General features: G+C 62.4%; 1 protein-coding gene and 1 long non-coding RNA gene across 13 annotated transcripts; one reads left to right on the forward strand and one right to left on the reverse strand.

Moving 5' to 3' along the window:
• The first annotated feature begins 569 nt into the window (after positions 1–569).
• ALDH3B1 (aldehyde dehydrogenase 3 family member B1) lies at positions 570–18,262 on the forward strand. Of its 12 annotated transcripts, none has more exons than XM_040466124.1 (12): positions 570–701; positions 4,419–4,471; positions 6,390–6,552; positions 8,712–8,789; positions 9,275–9,385; positions 9,497–9,617; positions 9,878–9,963; positions 10,459–10,540; positions 12,240–12,626; positions 13,186–13,352; positions 16,092–16,191; positions 17,548–18,262. In XM_040466124.1, the coding sequence occupies exons 3-12, from the start codon at positions 6,391–6,393 to the stop codon at positions 17,736–17,738; spliced, it is 1,485 nt and encodes a 494-aa protein (XP_040322058.1). In that variant the 5' UTR covers positions 570–701; positions 4,419–4,471; position 6,390; the 3' UTR covers positions 17,739–18,262. The 12 variants fall into 12 exon arrangements, 11 of the variants coding, with proteins under 11 accessions (XP_040322058.1, XP_040322057.1, XP_040322056.1 ...); XM_040466121.1 differs by lacking the exon at positions 570–701 and adding an exon at positions 1,763–1,847; XM_040466123.1 differs by lacking the exon at positions 4,419–4,471.
• On the reverse strand, positions 12,629–12,984 carry LOC121023909 (uncharacterized). The gene is made up of 3 exons (XR_005787544.1): positions 12,904–12,984; positions 12,812–12,870; positions 12,629–12,686 (listed from the first exon to the last, which is right to left on the reverse strand). It is a non-coding gene; the product is annotated as an uncharacterized LOC121023909 (long non-coding RNA).
• Positions 18,263–18,295: the final 33 nt, after the last annotated feature.

An 18,295-nucleotide genomic window follows, 5' to 3' on the forward strand; every position in this document is an offset into this window, starting at 1 on the left:
GTCACGCACCAGAGCTGGCCCTAAGCGAGCCCCTCGGTAGACCCCCACGCAGACCTCTCCCCATTTATCTCGAGGTTTCCACAACACAGACATGACCTCCAGACCCCTGAGGACCTGGAACCTCGAGGACCAGTAGAGGCATCCAACCCAGAGAGGGGAGAGGGCTGGTACCTGTTCCTCCCCGACAGGCAGTGCCCACTCAGGCTCCCAGGCCAGGTTGGGACGCCTGTGCCAGGGGGTCAGGCCTCTTTGGAGATGCCCCACGCTGTTCCTGAATTCGTGACAAGTCCACGGGTAGCCCCTGCAAAGCGGTCCCTGGCCAGGGAGGGTCCCTTCAGGATCCTGCAACACCCATCTTACCCACCAGTACTTCCCCAGGCGGGTCCCTGATTTGCTGTGTAGCCTTAGGCCAGCGGCTGCCCCTCTCTGGGCCCGGTTCCTGACTCGGGGCTGTGAGGCTCAGCCCCAGCCCAGCCCCAGCCCAGCCCCGCCTGGTGCCGGCTCTGCCTCTGCCTTTGCCTGGCTCCGCTCCAGACAGCAGGGCAGGGCTGTCACATGCTGAGCCACGTGACAGGCAGCGGCCGGGGGCTCCATCCCACGCCGAGGACGGGGGCCCCGCGGCCCGTCACCCCCGTCCCAGCTGGCTGAAGCCTCCAGGGACCAGAGCAGGTGTGGGCCAGGAGACCTCTCCTGCCCCCCAGGTAGGCAGGGACAGCAGGGAGGGCAGGGAGGTGAGGAGACTCCCAGGTGCCGGGTCGGCCCAGGGGCCCCAGGCCAGGATCCCGGGCAGACCCAAGGCACCGAGGCAGAGAGGCAGCAGTGGGCCCAGGGCCCGGGCCCAGGGCGGTGGCACAAAGGATGGTCCTGCCCCCGCACCTGTAACCTAATCGCCTGGCTGTCTGACACCAGGAGCTGCTCGGGAACCATCCCCCTCGGCACAGCTCAGGCACCAGAGGGGCAAGCTCACAGGAACCACCATGGGGACACATCATGACAGCTGTCCTCGAGGGCAGAGGGTGGCGCTCTTCCCTAAGGAGGCGATAGGGGACATCTGGGGACGACACGGCCCCTCTGCTCCAGAGCGACAAGCTTCCAGTGTGGGTCCCGGCCCTGACATGCTTGCCCTGGGTGGTCAAGCCCTGTCCCCTCTCGAGGGCCGTGTTTTCTCGCCGTAAACTGTCAGGTTGCAGGGTGACATATTATTCCGTGAGGCGGTGCTGGATGAGGTGGTGTTGACAGACACGACAAGATGGGGAGAGCTAGGGAATGGAGGGGTTCGTGAGCCCTGCGATCGTCTTTCTGGACTCCAGCCATCTTTGACGCTGATCTCTTCGTTTTGCACATGGAAAATCTGACGCTCGCAGGGGCTGGGGGGTGGTGTGGGGGCAGGGCTTTCCCTGTGATTCCGGACTACTGGACCCCCACCCCACACCATAATTCCCAGGGTCAATGCCTTGGGCTCTCCTCCTCCTCCTCCTCCTCCTCTTCCTCCTCCTCCTGGGCCTGGGTCCCTGCTCACCAGACCTTGGGCTGGACCCCTCCGATCAGAGCTCCCTAAAGAATTGCGGTGTGGCCCTGGCCTCATGCTCGCCTTCTTTGGGCCCTGCCTGACTCCTTCTCTGTGGTCCAGGAGAGGATCCAGAGGCCCCTGAGAGAGGAGGTGGTGAAATCTCAGGCTGCAGCTTCCAGCTGGCCCAGAGCCAAGGTCAGGCAGGAGGCCAGGGCGGCCCCGCCCCACGGGCTGGCCCAGCCTCGGACATTTCATAAGGGCTCGTGACTCATAAACGACAGGGCAGCAAGGCAGAGCAGGGACGGCCAGGAGGAAGGGCAGCTTGGCAGGGCCTCAGGTACGATGTCCCAGGGAGGTGGGGTTGGAGCAGCCGGCAGTCAGGGCCAGGGCCCCGGCTGGTGGGCTTGCTCGGGGACTCCAGGTTGCCGGCTGCCTGGGCAGGCCTGGCCACTCACGGCCACATGACACAGTCTGGCTTTGTCTTCCTGACTGCCTGGGGAGAAAGGGGAAGGAGGGAGGAACTTCCCTCTGTCCCGATCTAAGAATGAGAGTGGGAGAGGGAGGGGCCGAGGAGAGGCTCTGGGGTTCCTGAGGCTGGTGGTCAGCGGGCACCCTCCTTTTGTGGGAGCTGGACCACCGTCTTCCTCTCGCTGGTGTTACTGCGCATCTTTTATGGGTCCGAGGGCCCCAGCTCCGGTCCTGGCTGCCCCGGAAGGGAATCCCATCCTTGGGCGGGGGGGGGGGGGAGGGGATTGGGGAAGGGGTGGGGCGTCAAGCATCCACCTGGCAACACGTATTTCCTGGGCACTGCTGTGCGTGCCCGGTGCTGGGGCAGGGGTACCCAGTGGTTCTGGGACGTCTCATCCTTGGGAACGGGCTCTGCCAGAGTCCAGGAAGGTGGGACCAGCCAGACCCACCCGGCCTCGAGGAGGGACTGATTCTCAGAGGGACATTGCTGGCATCAGGGGAACGGGTAGCCCGACCTCTCTGTAGGGTGGGGCTGGGGTTGGCTCAGCCCACAGGCCAAGGGTTGGTCCCCAGTTCCTTTGGTCCCCATTATAGGGAGGGGACTCTGCCAGAGCTTCTGGACAGCCTATGAAAATCCAGCTCAGGCTACAAGGGGAGATCTGGGCTATTAGGACCTATGGGATCACCAAGGCCGGCCCTGTGACGTCTGCCTCCGGCAGCCTGATCGGGGTCCCCCAGGCCCTCAGACCACCACGTTTATCTCTGTCTCTGTGGCCAGTTCCATATCCCTGCCCCTACGTGGCTCTTGCCTCCCTGGTGCCCACACTGGGCCAAGGTCTCCTCGGGCTCCTCCCCCGGGGTCTCCGCCCTGAAGCCGGCACAGGTGTCCTTCACAGTCCGTCTGAATAACCATCCTGCAGAGCCATAGTCACCGAGCACTCACGGGGCTCGGCCCTGCACAGAACACTGCGCGCCCGAATTCTCCCAACCACGGGGCAGCTACAGGAACCATCCCCATTTCACAGATGGGGAAGGTGAGCCACAGAAAAGCCGAGCCACCCGCCCGAGGACTCCTAGCCAACAGACAGGACTGCCAGGATCCCGACCCCGGGTCATCGGGCCCTGACACGTTATACCAAAAGGATGCCCTTAGGAGGCCTCTGGGACCGCCGAGGAAACTGAGGCAGAAAGATTGACAGAGCGGGCAGAAGCCGGGGTGTGAGGAGAGTAGGGTCTGCACCGAGGATTGTTCGTCAGCAGGACTGGCCAGGATGCAGCGGGTGGGGGCAGGGCAGTAGATTCCCAGTGATGCTCTGGAGCCAGCAGACCTGAGTGCCCACCTTATCCACCCCTCCTTAACTCCACGCGACCTCTCTGGGCCTCAGCTGCCTTCAGGGTCACCATGCTAACACCCACACTGCACCACCCCGGGCACCCAGGCTGGCACGCTGCAGTCAGGGCCTGCTTATCACGATGGTTAGGGGAGCCCCGGGCCCACGGCCTTGAGGGGTCGCGGCTTGTCCTCCCCCGGCCTCCAGGCCATCCACTTATTGGTGTCATCATCAACTGATGTAGCCACTCCCATCACCCCACCCCCTGCCGCCCTCACCCAGAAGCATCAGGTCAGGAACAGCACACCTGCTCCCCCCCGAAGGCCCCTCCCGAGCCCAGCCACACAGCCCGCCTGCCGGGCCCTGCATCTGTAGTTCAGGCCAGCCCCCCGAGGTGTCCCGTCTCCCCAGGGGTCGGGCTACCCTGCTCCCCACCCGGCCACGCAGGGGATGAAGGGTGGATGGTGGCAGCCCTGTGTTCCTCTGGATTCCTCTGGATTCCTCTGGATTCCAGTTTTCTTTCTTTTTTTTTTTTTTTTTAACGTTTATTTATTTTTGAGACAGAGCATGAACAGGGGAGGGGCAGAGAGAGAGGGAGACCCAGAATCTGAAACAGGCTCCAGGCTCTGAGCGGTCAGCACAGAGCCCGACGTGGGGCTCAAACTCACGGACCGTGAGATCATGACCTGAGCCGAAGTCAGCCGCTTAACCGACTGAGCCACCCAGGCGCCCCTGGATTCCAGTTTTCAATGTAAAGAAGCTAAGCGGTCTCGGGCCACCTCCTTGCCGTCTCTGGGCCCAGGTATCCCTCTCGTTGCGGGAGAGGACAATGCCCTCAGCAGGCTGTCACGGTGGTCCGATGAGTCACACAGGCACAGGAAATGTGATTCAGCATCCTTAGGAGCCTCCACAGCGTCAGATGTACCCCGGGGGTGAGGGGCGGGGGACGGGGATGGGCTCAAGGACTCCAGCCCAGCCCGATACACGAACCCCCTCATCTGGGTGTCGTTTGTGAGGTCACAGGCCCAGGGGCCCGCAGATCCCAGGCAGAAGGTGGCCTGGGCTCCTTTGCACGCCTGGGTTGTGCCCAGCTTCCCATCCCCCAACAGGCACCCCTCGGTCCCTCAGTCCAGAGTGACCAACCTGCCGGGGATGCTATCAGGTGAGTTGACCTCAGTGTTGCCAAGGGAGGCTGCTGGAATGTTCCATCCAGAGCTGCACCCCCACGGAGCTCCCTGCCCCTCACTTGCCCAGACCTGTGCCATTATAGTTACCTGCCTTACATTTTTGTGGGTTCTTCACACGCTGTTATGAAAAGGCATGGGGGGGGTGCTGTGCTTTGCCCTCGACATCCGTCAGCGGGGGTCCGAAGGTGTGAGCGAGACAGAGAAGGGAGTGGCGGAGGGTGGAGAGAAAGAAATGTTTGATAGGTACTTAGTAACCATAACCACCGCTGGCCTTTCTTGAGCGTGCAGCACGTGGCTAGTGGCCAATGCTCTACATGGCTTTATGCCATTTAGCCATCAGGACGGTGGCAAGTGCCATTATCGTCCCCACTTTACAGACAAGGAAATTGAGGCAGAGAGATGAGTTAGCTGCCCGGGGTCACAAGGCCAGTATGAGTCTCGGCCAGGGGACAAGCCCGGATGGCAGGCAGGGCTCTCGGCTCCTGGGTCTTGGCACGGGCCAAGATGGAGGGCGGGGTCTGGGGGTCAAGGCCAAGACCGAGAGGGGCTCTGAGAATGTCCCCTTTCTGCTACACTGTCACCCTCTCTGGGGGCCATGGGGCCTGCCTTGTGCCCCAGGCAACTGCTCAGTTAATCTCAATCACAGCAGGAGGCCTATGGGGTCAGTCTGGCCCCCATCATGCCTAGGGCTCCAGCCAGGCTCTCAGCACAGAACGCCCTATGGGCTGGGCCATCCAATTGGCTGGAGCAGGCTCGGCTCTCAGGACTATGGAGCATTCCAGAAAACCGAGGGCCGTGGGGTAGCCCCTTAACCGTAGCTGGCAGCCTTGGGTGCACGGATGTCTAGCCCTGGGCTCAGAACTGGACAGCACGGTCTCATCCTTGAGAAGCACCGTGTCAGCTGGCAGGCGCTCCCATGACCCCCTAACAGATGAGGAGACTGGGGCACTGGGACCGAACTCAGGGAGGCAGGCAGAGAGGGGCCGGGGGGCAGAGAGGGTGAAACCCACTCCTTGTGTGAAGGAATAATCAGGGCAGGCTGCCTAGAGGAGGCATTAGCCAAGCTGAGACCTGAAGGGAAGCGAGTCAGAGCGGGCAGGCAGAAAGGGTCCCCACGGGTCCTTGGCACCAGGGCAAGAAGTGAGTGCGTCACCGTGTTCCTCCGATGAGCTTCGAGTAAACAGGCGGGGGCCCGGGGGACTGTGGCTGTCACTCAGGGCAGCATCACTGCCTCTCAGCCCTTGCGCCCCACTGTTCTCTGCTCTTTCGTCCCTGGCACCGGGGACGGGGCACAGAAGTGGCCACTGCCCAGGTCACTCAGCCCCCTGAGCCGCCACCACCCAGCCTGGCCTCCCCAGGCTAGGAGCCGGAGGGGACAGTGTATTCTGTGTCTGGACGGTCCCACAGTGATCGCCACGGTGGCTGTTGGTGGACCGTCCCTCTACTTACCAAACTCCTCCTGGTTACTCCGTGCAGGCCTGGCAGGGACGAGGGCTGCCCCATCTCCCCGAGGGGCACCAGGGTGGGACGGGGGCGCGGCCTGGGGGCAGGAGAAAGCGGGGTCCCCTGGCTGCCTGCCTACCCTTAGCGGCAGTGGGGTGGCTGTTCCCCAGCCCACGCCCCGTCCTGCACCTCAAGGTCCGGGGCTCTCCTGCCCCCCTGGCCAAAGGGAGGGGACTGTGAGCCTGTTGGGGTGCGTGACTGTAAGCGTGTACGTGTGAGTGTGCCCCGCGCGGTGGGCGTGTGCTCGCGGGGGCAGCCCGGGCCCTCTGGGGCTACACGTGTGTCCCTGCGGGAGTGTCCTGAGCCTTCGTGGCTGCGGCCAGGGCCGGGGGCGGGGGGACTGGCCGTGAGGGTGGGGGAGCCCCGGCCCACGCCGCCCCCTCCCTGCAGGATGGACCCCTTCGCGGACACGCTGAGGCGGCTGCGGGAGGCCTTCAGCGCAGGGCGGACGCGGCCGGCCGAGTTCCGGGCGGCGCAGCTCAGGGGCCTGGGCCGCTTCCTGCAGGAACACAAGCAGCTTTTGCAGGAGGCGTTGGCGCAGGACCTGCACAAGGTGAGGGGGGGCGGGGCAGGGGTGAGGGGGCAGGACTGGGGGAGCAGGGATGGGGGGCAAGGATGGGAAGGGGGCGGGGCTGGGGGGGCAAGGATGGGAAGGGGGGCGGGGCTGGGGGGCAGGGCTGGGGAGGCCAGGATAAATGGGAGGGGACAGTGCATCCTCTAGGCCCCCAGGAAGGGAAACTAAAAGCCCATCAAACCCCACCCCCTTCCCTGTGCCTGGAGGGCCTCTTCTGCAGGGCCATCCACTCATTTCTTCACCCACTCCACAACTATTTACTGAGGACCTACTAAGTGCCAGGTACACCGTTCTAGGCTCTGGGGGTACAACAGGGTAAAAAACAAAGTCCCTGTGCCCAGGGAGCTGGCCTTCTAGAGGGAGGCACAGAACAATAAATAAATAATTGTATATAGCCTGTTGGATGGAGAGACCCTCCCCGGGTGAAGGGGGCGGGAGAGGACCAGGATCAGGGTGCTGTCTTATATGTGGAGGTCAGGAGGTCAGGGACAGTTCCCCCAAGAAGATGGCATTTGAGCAGAGACATGGAGAATAGTGCCTCGCGGCACCCGGGGTCATGGATCAGGGCACCCCCGTCCTTTGGGGACAGCAAAGTGTGGCCACAAGGACTCATGCTGAGGGTGTGGCCTGGCGATGCCTGTTCCCTTTCTCAGTGTCCCCAACCTGCCATTAACCAGGATGCTCTGGGACTGTAGCCAGGTGAGGCCCAGGCTTCCTCGTCGGCCATTTCTGGAATCATCCGTCTCTCTGTGAAACCAGCGTGCCAGACCACACCCCCCTTGGTGTGCCCTTGCCTGAGGGGCCCAGCTTTGCCTTCTGTGGGAAGTGTCCCACTCCCTGGGCCTGGTCCAGGATGGAGGGGCTCACATCTCCCACCCCCAGTGAGCCTCAGCCACCGCCCGCCTGCTGGCCTGGCCTGGCCTGGCCGCCTCTGTGAGACCTGACCTGTCTGTCTGGTCCCTTTTCTCCCTTGGGCTCAGATTTTACCTGTTGCCTCTCATTCCAACTCCTCAAGGCTCCAGGAGCACAGAAAATCAATCCTGTCCCTGACCCTTCTGACAGACAGCATCTGCCCTGCCTTCCCTGAACCAAGTCTCTCATTTCACCCCAACAGTCCTTCCAGGTAGGGACAGTCACCCCCAGTCATCCCCACAGGAGGCTCAGAGAGGGCACGTTCTTGCCTCAGGACACACAGCCCTGGCTGAAAACAGCCTCCTCTTCCAAAGTTCAGCTGGGTCCAGACGGCTCATAAACTGGTCCAAACCTCGCTCAGGTCAAGGGCCACCTTGCTGGGCAGGAACGTGAGCTTTGGACACAGGCTTAGCGGAAGGCATGCCTGAACCAGGCTCAGCTCCTAGAAGCGCTGGTGTATGTGGTTCTTTTCCCCAAGGTCCCGGCTCCTTCTTCCTCAAGGCTCAGCTCTGGCCCTGGCCTTGCCCCTGGCTCGTTGAGTGACCCTGGACAGGCTTCAGTTCACTCTCTGGACTGTCCTGGCACGCCTCAGGCTCGTCCCTCTCGATTCTAGCGGGGGAGAGTTTGCACTATAACAGCCGAGTCGCGGGCATCAGGACAGCCTGACTCTGTATCCCAGGCCATGGGCCTCCAGCTCCTGTAGCCCTCGGCCGGGTCTCTTCTCCCCGGCAGGAGTGGAACAGACATACCCACAGGCAGAAATCAGGATAATAATCCCCCTATTGATTTTTGCCTCTCTCTCACTCCTGCCCTGTCCCCCGGGCTGTGGGAACTATCCACAATTACCCAGGGACATCTGTCCCCGGTGTTCCCCTGCAGACTGATAGCCACACAGCAGGCCACAGCGCGGCCACACCGACAGTTGAATTAGATCTTGTCCCTGCTCTGCTCGACAGTCCTCGCCCCCGTTGCCTGGGCCCATCACCTCACCCACTCTGCTCTTTGTTTAGCAGGAACAGGGGCGCCTGGGTGGCGCAGTCGGTTAAGCGTCCGACTTCAGCCAGGTCACGATCTCGCGGTCCGTGAGTTCGAGCCCCGCGTCGGGCTCTGGGCTGATGGCTCAGAGCCTGGAGCCTGTTTCCGATTCTGTGTCTCCCTCTCTCTCTGCCCCTCGCCCATTCATGCTCTGTCTCTCTCTGTCCCAAAAATAAATAAACGTTGTTTAGCAGGAACATAGCCAGCCTGCACCCGCCTCAGGGCCTTTGCACATGCTGTGCCCTTTGCCTGGAAGATTCTGCCTCCAGGTATCCTTAGGCTCCCTTCTTCCCTATCTTCGCTGCTCAAATGTCCCCGCATCTCCGAGGCCAGCGCTGACTATCTGGTATAAAGCAAAGCAAACACACATACATGCGCACCCAAGCACACACGCTTATGCACTCGCACACGCACGCTCGTGCACAGCGCCCCCCCCCCCCCCCCCCGAGGGGCGGGGGGGCGGGCCCCTCTACCGTGTTTCGCCTTCCCTTGCTCTTGTCACATCAGTGTTCTCCCTAGCATGTTGGCTGTTCCCCTACAACATCGGCTCTGTCCGAGTCATCAGGCTGTCCGTGCATTCGGTCACGGCTGCGCCCCTGGCACAGGAGGGGCCCCTGAGCACTGTAAGCATTCACCGACCACTGAGTGGATGAATGAACAAGCAAATAAGAGGAGGGCTTGCTTGGAGGAGGCTGTGCCCGCCACAGGGCTCTGGCCACCTGCCAACGCTGGTCCCCTGGCCTCTCCCCCGCAGTCAGCCTTCGAGTCGGAAGTGTCTGAGATCAGCATCAGCCAGAGTGAGATCAACTTGGCCCTCAGGAATCTGAGGGCCTGGATGAAGGATGAGAAAGTGCCCAAGAATCTGGTGAGCCAGCCTGGGGGTCAGGGCGGGCAGGCAGCCGGATGGAGGGCGGCACAGAGCGGCTGGGGGGGTCTCTACGCCTCGTCACTCACCACCATGCTGGCGGGGGCCCAGGCCACGCAACTGGACTCGGCCTTCATCCGGAAGGAGCCCTTCGGCCTGGTGCTTGTCATCGCCCCCTGGAACTACCCTGTGAACCTGACCCTCGTGCCCCTGGTGGGCGCCCTTGCCGCAGGTGAGAGCAGTTTCCACCTTCCCGCTGCTGCTGCCCCGCCCTCGGGCCTCACGGTGGCCCACAGAGCCCGTGAGCAGGGAGCCGGCAATAATTGGCTGAGAAAACCTGCTTCCCACCTGGCCCACCATGCCCCGGGCTGTGGGGCCTTGGGCCCGTCGGTCACCTCTCTGAGCCAGATTCTTCAACTGAAAGGAGAGTGAGGCGGGACGGGAGGGGCCCCCCCTCTCCCAGCGCTCCCCCTGCCCTGCCCTGGTCTGCAGGGAATTGCGTGGTGCTGAAGCCATCGGAGCTCAGCAGGAGCACCGAGAAGGTCCTGGCTGAGGTGCTGCCCCGATACCTGGACCAGGTGAGCCGGGCAGGGAGGGGACCGAGCAGCTACCCTTGGGCTGAGCAGGGCCAGGCAGGCCCCCTCGGGCAGGACCCGAGTTCCACCCTCAATCCTGCCTCCCCTGGGTCGTGTGGCCATGGCCGGGTCACCACCCCTCAGCCTCTTTCCCTCTGGGTGAAGCAGAGGGGTGGGGAGCACAGCTGTGCTCTGAGGGGCCTGTCCCCTGGGGACTCCCATCTGTCATCTGGTCACCCCTGCTTGCCACGCCCCAGCCTCCGCTCCCCCAAACCCCAGCCAGGCTCTTAACCACGCGCCTGTGGGGCTGCGACTGGCAGGTGCCCAGTGTCCCCGGGCAGCTCCCTGCTCCCACCTTCGTCCCACCTGGTCCACCTAGAGCCCTGGCAACTGGGGGGTCAGGCCAGGCAAAGGGGGGCGGCCCCACGCAGGCAGGCCAGCCTCTGGGTTCTCCGGGCTGGGGTCCCAGAGGGATCCCTCTGCCATCCCGTCCTACAGAGCTGCTTCGCCGTGGTGCTGGGCGGGCCCCAGGAGACGGGGCAGTTGCTGGAGCACAAGTTCGACTACATCTTCTTCACGGGTGAGGCTGACCCCCCGGGACCGTCTGAGGGCTGGGTCCTATCCCCTGGCGCAGGCCCCTTCACTGGTCACGATGTCACAGAGGACAGCATCTGTCCCTGCTGAGCTCTCATTGTGCCCCCACGACCTTCTGTACCACCCACTGGCCTCAGGACCTTGTACGTGTGACCCCACCAACCCAGAGGTCTTGTGGAGGGCTGGACAGGTGAAGGATTAGAGGCCAAGGTGACAAAGAAATGAGGCCCCCAGCCTGGGTCACCCCCTGGGGCCAGGATCGGGGAAGGCTGGATTTTCCTTCCAGGCCCTCCGAATTGTTCTCAGAGGTCACTTGTCATCTCCCTGGCATGTGTCCACGAGGCCCAGGAACCACCTGGCTTCAAGTGGCCAGGAGGGAGTTTCTCTGAGTGAAAGAGCTGAGAAGGCAGGTAGGTGGCAGTCTTAGCTGGCCAAGGTTCTGGAAGAGAGGGAATCTTGCTCACTGGCCTCCTGCCTTGCACCCTTTGTCCACATCAGAGCAGGGAGAGCGTTGTCTCTGCCTTTCTGCCCCCCCCCCCAGACCCTACCACAAGCCCAGGACAGGGCCCAGAGGCCCCCTGCCTTGGCGGTCAGGGGGCAAGCAGAGGGCAGGGTCCTCAGCTGGTCCTACAGATTCCTAGTGAGGGCGAGAAGACAGCCGGGAGGAGGCGGTCCTCCTTCCAGCATCCCAGCCGCGGCTCGGCGGGTTTTGGGCCTTGGGCCCCCGTGACTGCGGCCAGGAACCTGGGCAGCTTGTGCAGGGGCCGGCAGACTGACCCGGACATACTCTGCCACAACCTCCCGGCTTCTCCGGGCCTTTCCTTATCTGACGATGGTCACAGGTCTGTCTCCAGGACACATGAACTCATGGGAGCCTTTGTCACGGCACATGGCCTGGGGAATGTGTTGTTCACTTACTCACTGCATTTTGAGAGAGCGTGCCCTGTCCAGACTCTGTCACGTCATAGCGAGGGCACAGGGGACAGAGAGAGGAACAGCATCTCTTGGAAGGGCCCGTGACAGGAAGCTCGTCGGGGTTCAACAGACAGGGAGGACCTCACAGGAAGGCCTCCCAGACAAGGAGATGGTTTTGAAAGACAGGAGGACCTGAAGGAGGAATGGGGGCGGGGGAAGGTGGGTGGAGGGGACTGTGAGGCCCTGCAGATCAAGCCAGAGGAGAGAGGTGGGGACAAGCAGGTGGCCACTTCAGCCAAGAGTCAGGAGCAGAGGGAAGGGTGGGTGGTGAGGGGGGCAGGACGGCCATGTTGGTCGGAGAGGGAGACCCAGGTGCCGGCCCCTGGAGCTGGAGTCTGGTCTCGGGCCAGAGCAGTCAGAGTCAGTGCTGGAGGAGCCTGGAGAGGTGGGGAGGGGTGCAGGGCAGCGTGGAAGCAAGAGTCACTGGCAGGGTGAGCCTGGGACCAGAAGCAGGGCAAGGGGCGCCTGGATTTCTGACCAGGCAGCTCGGGAGAGGGAGCAGGGGCCTGGCTGGCTGCCCCGTGCAGAGCCCTGCACAGACTCCACGGAGACCCTGCGTTGTTCGGGCTGGTCTGGCGGAGGACGTGAGCAGGGTCCTGGTGCAGCTCTCCGGGGAGTGGGCCCTCCTCGAGGGGTCCTGATCCCCAGGCTGAGGCCGTCCCGCCTGGCTGAGGTGACTGAGGGCCACTCTGGTTTCTTTCCACCACCAGGGAGCCCTCGGGTGGGCAGGATCGTCATGTCTGCGGCCGCCAAGCACCTGACGCCCGTCACGCTGGAGCTGGGGGGCAAGAACCCCTGCTACGTGGACGACGACTGTGACCCCCAGACCGTGGCCAACCGCCTGGCCTGGTTCCGCTACTTCAACACCGGCCAGACCTGCGTGGCCCCCGACTACGTCCTGTGCAGCCCTGACACGCAGGAGCGGCTGCTGCCCGCCCTGCAGAACGCCATCACCCGCTTCTACGGCGAGGACCCCCGGAGCTCCCCGAACCTGGGCCGCATCATCAGCGACAAGCACTTCCAGCGGCTCCGAGGCCTGCTGGGCTGTGGCCGCGTGGCCATTGGCGGCCAGAGCGACGAGAGCGAGCGCTACATCGGTGAGCCTGCCATCCTGCCATGACCCCCGTGGGAAGGCCCGTCCATGAGGCGGGTCCTGCCTGGGCCGTGAGTCTGGGCCAGGAGGCTCCCACCTGGGCCACGAGTCTGGGCCGCGAGTCTGGGCCAGGAGGCTCCCACCTGGGCCGTGAGTCTGGGCCGCGAGTCTGGGCCAGGAGGCTCCCACCTGGGCCGCGAGTCTGGGCCGCGAGTCTGGGCCGCGAGGCTCCCACCTGGGCCGCGAGTCTGGGCCGCGAGTCTGGGCCAGGAGGCTCCCACCTGGGCCGTGAGTCTGGGCCGCGAGTCTGGGCCAGGAGGCTCCCACCTGGGCCGCGAGTCTGGGCTGCGAGTCTCCCACGGCTGCACTGGCTGCGCCCAGCCTGGACCCCGGCTCTGGGAAGACCGTTGGGAGACACAGGCGCTCCGCCTCAGCCCCGGCCAGGCTGGAGAACCCCTCACGGTCCTTCCTGGGGGCCGTGGGGACACCGTCTTCCCCAGAAGGTCCCTGAGCCCTGCCCGAGGCCCCCCTCCCCAGGGCTGAGCCGCCCCCTGTGCCCGCAGCCCCCACGGTGCTGGTGGACGTGGAGGAGACGGAACCCGTGATGCAGGAGGAGATCTTCGGACCCATCCTGCCCATCGTGAACGTGAGGAGCCTGGACGAGGCCATCGACTTCATCAACCGTCGGGAGAAGCCCCTGGCCCTGTACGCCTTCTCCAACAACAAACAGGTGGGGCCTCGGGTGGGGCTGGGTAGGGGTCGGACAGAGGTAGAGACAGAGGCCAGCAGTGGATGGTGGGGTGGTTGCAGCAGAGGGGAGGTGGCTCTAGGACTGGAGTGGACCAAAGGGACTGCAGGGTGAGGGGTCCTGTTTCTCTGGGACAGTCAGACCTCTTCTCCTTCCCATCTAAGCCACCGTCTCCTGGGCCTTTAGAGAACAGCCCCCAGAACCTCCCCCCGGGGTTCAGTGTCCCTGCTCTATCAGTCCCCACCTCGGTCTTCCTCATTATCTGGGCTGGTGGACAAGGGTCCCCTTCCAGCACCTGGCTCATCGAAGGCACACGTGGCATGGGGTGGAATGACAGTGGAGGGTGACGGACCAGACAACGCAGGCAGGACAATGAGCCCCCGCCCCCTGACCGGCTCACCCGCTGTGGGCAGCCTGGGAGCCTCCAGGGCACTGGGTGGGCATCCTCAGTTCGGGGCCCACCTTCCCCTCTCGCCCAGCTCCCACGAGATCCCTCGTAGGCTGGACAGGATTTTTTTTTCAATAAACTTTTTATTTTGGAGTAATTTTAGATCTACAGAAGATAAGAGCCAGTCCAGGGAGTCCCACTACATCCCACAACCAGTTGTCCTTCTTTAAGGGCCCGTGTGTTGGTCCAAATTAAGTAGCTGAGGCTGGTGCGTTACCGTTAACTCCACTTCGTATTTGATACGGATTTTGCCAGCTTTCTTTCCAGCCTCAAGATCCAAGCTAGGGTCCCACGTTGCATTCAGCTGTCATGGCTCCTCTGGCCTGTGACCATCTCTCAGCTCGAGAGCTCCTGTCAAGGTCTCCGGCAACACCGTCCCCACTTTCAGCGGTCTGTGGTATTGCCCATGAGAGAATTACCACGGAAGCAAGGGCTGGCCTCTGACGTCCTATCAGGGATCCGCGGGATCCACACGTCGCGGGTGAGGTTAACCTTCACCACTTGGCCGAGGTCTTGTCCGCCAGGGGTCTCCACCAAGAGAACTTCCTCTTTGGGAACGGTCACTAGCCCCCCTTCCACGGGAGGGGGGTGATTCAGCTCCACCTGCTGGAGGGGAATCTGTGCACAGATCACCTGGAATCTGCCAGGAAGTTTTCGCTCTGGAATCACTTCTTTGTATCAGCGTGGACTTGCTCGTATCTGCTTTATCCTCTGGGTGACAAGGCAACACCTGGCTCGTTTCCTTGCTCAAGCTGTCCTGCTCTGGGCAGTGGGAGCTGCTAGGTCCCTCAGACATCCAGCCCTCCATCCATCGAGTCACCCTTCTGTCTTCGGACCATTTCCTTCCTTTCAGGGTCTACCAGGTGCTCTGGCTCATCCTGTATTTCCCTTGCCCAGCCCTAGAGCCAGCCATTCCTCGAAGGAGCCTTGCTTTACCTGGATGGGATTAACTTTAGTGGGGTGCCTGGGTGGCTCAGTCAGTTAAGCATCCAACTTCGGCTCAGGTCGTAATCTCACGGTTCGTGAGTTCGAGCCCCGCATCGGGTGAGCTCAAGCCCCGCTCTGGGCTCCAAACTCCCTCTGCACCTCGTGGGATTCTCTCTCTCTGCCCCTGGCTCACTCGCACGTGCTCACTCTCAATAAATAAAATAAGGTAAAACATAAAATTAAAAGACTGAACTTTAGAAAATGCAATCCGGGTTTTCTGGAAGGGGGTTGTCTGGCAGAGTGACTTTCAAGCTCTTCTGAAGGCCCAGCACTGCCTGGGAGACAGAGAATCACACCTATGAGGCTTGGCTGCCCCCGTGACTGGCCCCTACTCCCCGAGAAGCACTGTGACACTCCTGTCCCATCTTCTGTCGCGATTGCTGCTGGCCTCCACGTGATTCCTGAGCCCCTGGTGGGGGGGTTCACTCTACCCACCGTCCAGACAAGCCATTAGCTCAGGATCACGTGTTGAAACTAAATACAGCCAAGTTTTCGGCAATGACTATTTAGCGTTTACCAATCTTCTTTCCCTCTCGTTCTTCAAATACACCTATAGGTTAAAGAGAAAAGATCTGGGGCGCCTGGGTGGCGCAGTCGGTTAAGCGTCCGACTTCAGCCAGGTCACAATCTCGCGGTCTGTGAGTTCGAGCCCCGCGTCGGGCTCTGGGCTGATGGCTCAGAGCCTGGAGCCTGTTTCCGATTCTGTGTCTCCCTCTCTCTCTGCCCCTCCCCTGTTCATGTTCTGTCTCTCTCTGTCCCAAAAATAAATTTAAAAAAAACGTTGAAAAAAAAATTAAAAAAAAAAAAAAAGAGAGAGAGAGAAAAGATCTTCCTGAAGTCACGCAAGGGCCAAGTTAATGTTTTTAAAATACCAATCTGGCTGTGTTGCCCTGGGTCAGTGTCCTCCCTGTGCTGCACACCGCATGGGCCAGTCCCTGGGTCTCTGCACCTGTCCCTCCCTCTGCCTGGGGGGCCCCCTTTCCCCCTGAGATGCCGCAGGTGCAGCTCACCCCTCCTCTGGGACGCCTCCCTGACGACCTGGCGTTTCACCCTGAACTCTCCGTGTCCCCAGACGACCGCTGGGCTTCCCGCCTCCCTCTCGGCTCTAAGCCTGGATCCCCAGCAGGGGCCACACGGAGCAGATGCTCAGGAAACACATCCCGAGTTGGGGGCTCAGTGTCGGGTGCCACGCGACCACACCCCCCTGCGGCTTACACGGTGGCCAGACTCTTCCTGGTGGCCTCTTGCTGCCCAGCCACGGGGTCTCATCGCTGCTTCCCTTGCAGGTGGTCAAGCGAGTGCTGGCCCAGACCAGCAGTGGGAGCTTCTGCGGGAATGATGGCTTCATGCACTTGACCCTCGACAGCCTGCCTTTTGGAGGAGTCGGTAGGTAGCCGGCACGGCCCCGCCTTCCCTAGCTGTTGCCAGACTGAGGGGCATCCCGACATCTCCATCCTGAAGAAACCTTCCAGACTTGTCCCTGCATGCACCCGTGTGGGTGGGCCCATGGAGACACAATTCAGGGTTCTCAGCCCCACTGTGATCGCTGGCCCTGCCCTTCTCACGAACAGCACGGCTCCGAATCTGCCTACCAGCTCACGCGGGGCAACCTCGTGTGTCCCCTTCATTCCACGGTGAGGCTATCAACTGCCCCTTTAACCCTTCCTGTGTCCCCTCAGTCCAGCACTTGGTATGTCACCCCCTCCCCCAGGAGATAGGGGCTGTTCCCTGCCCGGGGGAAGCCAGGTGAGCGGGGATCCCCGGCCCCGGCAGCCCCCATTCCCACTGCAAAGTTCTGGCCTCCGAGGCAGGAAACCTTAGGGCTGGTCCCAGCGAGCCCACTGGCCGTGTGACCTGGGGCAACCACGTCCCCTCTCTGAGCCCACCTCCTCCTCAGTGGACTGGGAGGGCCAGACACTGACCCTGGAGCCCCGACCTAGCCCGCCCGTCTCCAGTCCCAGCCCCTCCTCCCCAGGATTAGTGGGGCGGTCTGTCTGGGGGCGAATCTGATCCTGCTACTCCCCCCAGGATTGAGCAAGGCCCTGACTCACAGCTTCCGGAGGCCCAACTCTTCCCGGCTTGGCAACGGGGTCCTGCTCCCACCTCCTCTCCCTGCTGCCCCAGCCACACTGAGCCCTGCCCAGGCCACCCACCTCCAAGGCTGGGTTGTCCCCAAGCCTGGGCCCCTCTTGCCCACACTGAGCCCTGCCTCTTCATCTGGTCAACTGTACGTCCCTCAGACCTCACTCCCGCCAGGAAGCCCTCCCTCACTGCCCCCACCCCACCCATCCTGGGTCTCCTGGACTTGCGGTGCCGAAGCCCGGTCCTTGACTGCCTCCCCACCTGGATACTTCAGACTCCTAACACACCCCAGGACTTACTTCGTCCACGGGCCTGAACACCCGCCCGACCCCCACATCTCTAGGAAGTGGGTGCCATGGTCACCCGATGTCACATGCAAGCAGACCGAGGCAAAGTCAGTTGCCCAAGGTGAACTGATTCAGAGCAGGGATCGACTCTGGGCAGTCATTCCAGAATCCACACCTTTGACCACTGTCTACCTATCTTGCCACAGCCTCTGGTGAGCGGCTGTAGGCTCGGGGCTAAGCCCATTTTACACATGGGGAAACTGAGGCTCGGAGGCGAGGTCATACTGTGCGTGACTGGCAGAGCCCAGGTCTGTCTGACACCCCTCGGCTGGCCACCGAGGGGCTGACTGCTGTCTCCCATGCCCCTGTACAGGTGCCAGTGGGATGGGCAGCTACCATGGCAAGTTCTCCTTTGACACCTTCTCCCACCACCGCGCCTGCCTGCTGCGCTGCCCCGGGATGGAGAAGATCTACTCCATCCGCTACCCGCCCTACTCACCTCGCAAGCTGAGGGTGCTGCTGATGGCCATGGAGGCCCGTGGCTGCAGCTGTACCTTGCTCTGAGCCCGCCTCAGGCACCAGGGTGTCCCTCCAACTCTCATCTGAGTCCACTGCCCCTGCCACCTGCAGCTCCTGGAGATGTGGCCTGGGCTTCACACACAAGGAGGAAAAGACCACAGCCCGGACCGGCCTTGCCCTCCTCCCTCCCAGGGCCTTCTCCTCCAGCCCTCAGCCTCCTCCCTTGGCTGCCCCCCGGCTAGGACGGGCCACGGTGAGGGAGCATGGGAAACAAGGCAGTAACCTGCCCTCTCCCACCTCCGATGTAGCCACCTGTGTCCTGGGAGAGGCAGGCAGACAGGGATGCCTCTGAGTCACCCCCTTCCTGTGAAGGGTGCAGAAGGGGCCCTGGAGTCTGGTCCAGGCCACACCGCAGACCTGCAGTGGCCCAGGCCCTGGGCAAAAAAATCTTTGCCCTCCCTCCCTGAGTTTGTTTTTCTATCTGCACAGTGGAGGTGATGTCTTGGCACCTTTGGAGATCGTCATGAGGATTCGATTTTGCAGTTTAATAAATGAATTGTTGACCCCAAGCTCCCGGCATCCTGTCTCCTCCTTTGCGTGGG

This window comes from Herpailurus yagouaroundi, unplaced genomic scaffold (assembly GCF_014898765.1).
Source record: "Herpailurus yagouaroundi ecotype Mexico unplaced genomic scaffold, PumYag 569, whole genome shotgun sequence".
NCBI classification, from domain to species: domain Eukaryota; kingdom Metazoa; phylum Chordata; class Mammalia; order Carnivora; family Felidae; genus Herpailurus; species Herpailurus yagouaroundi.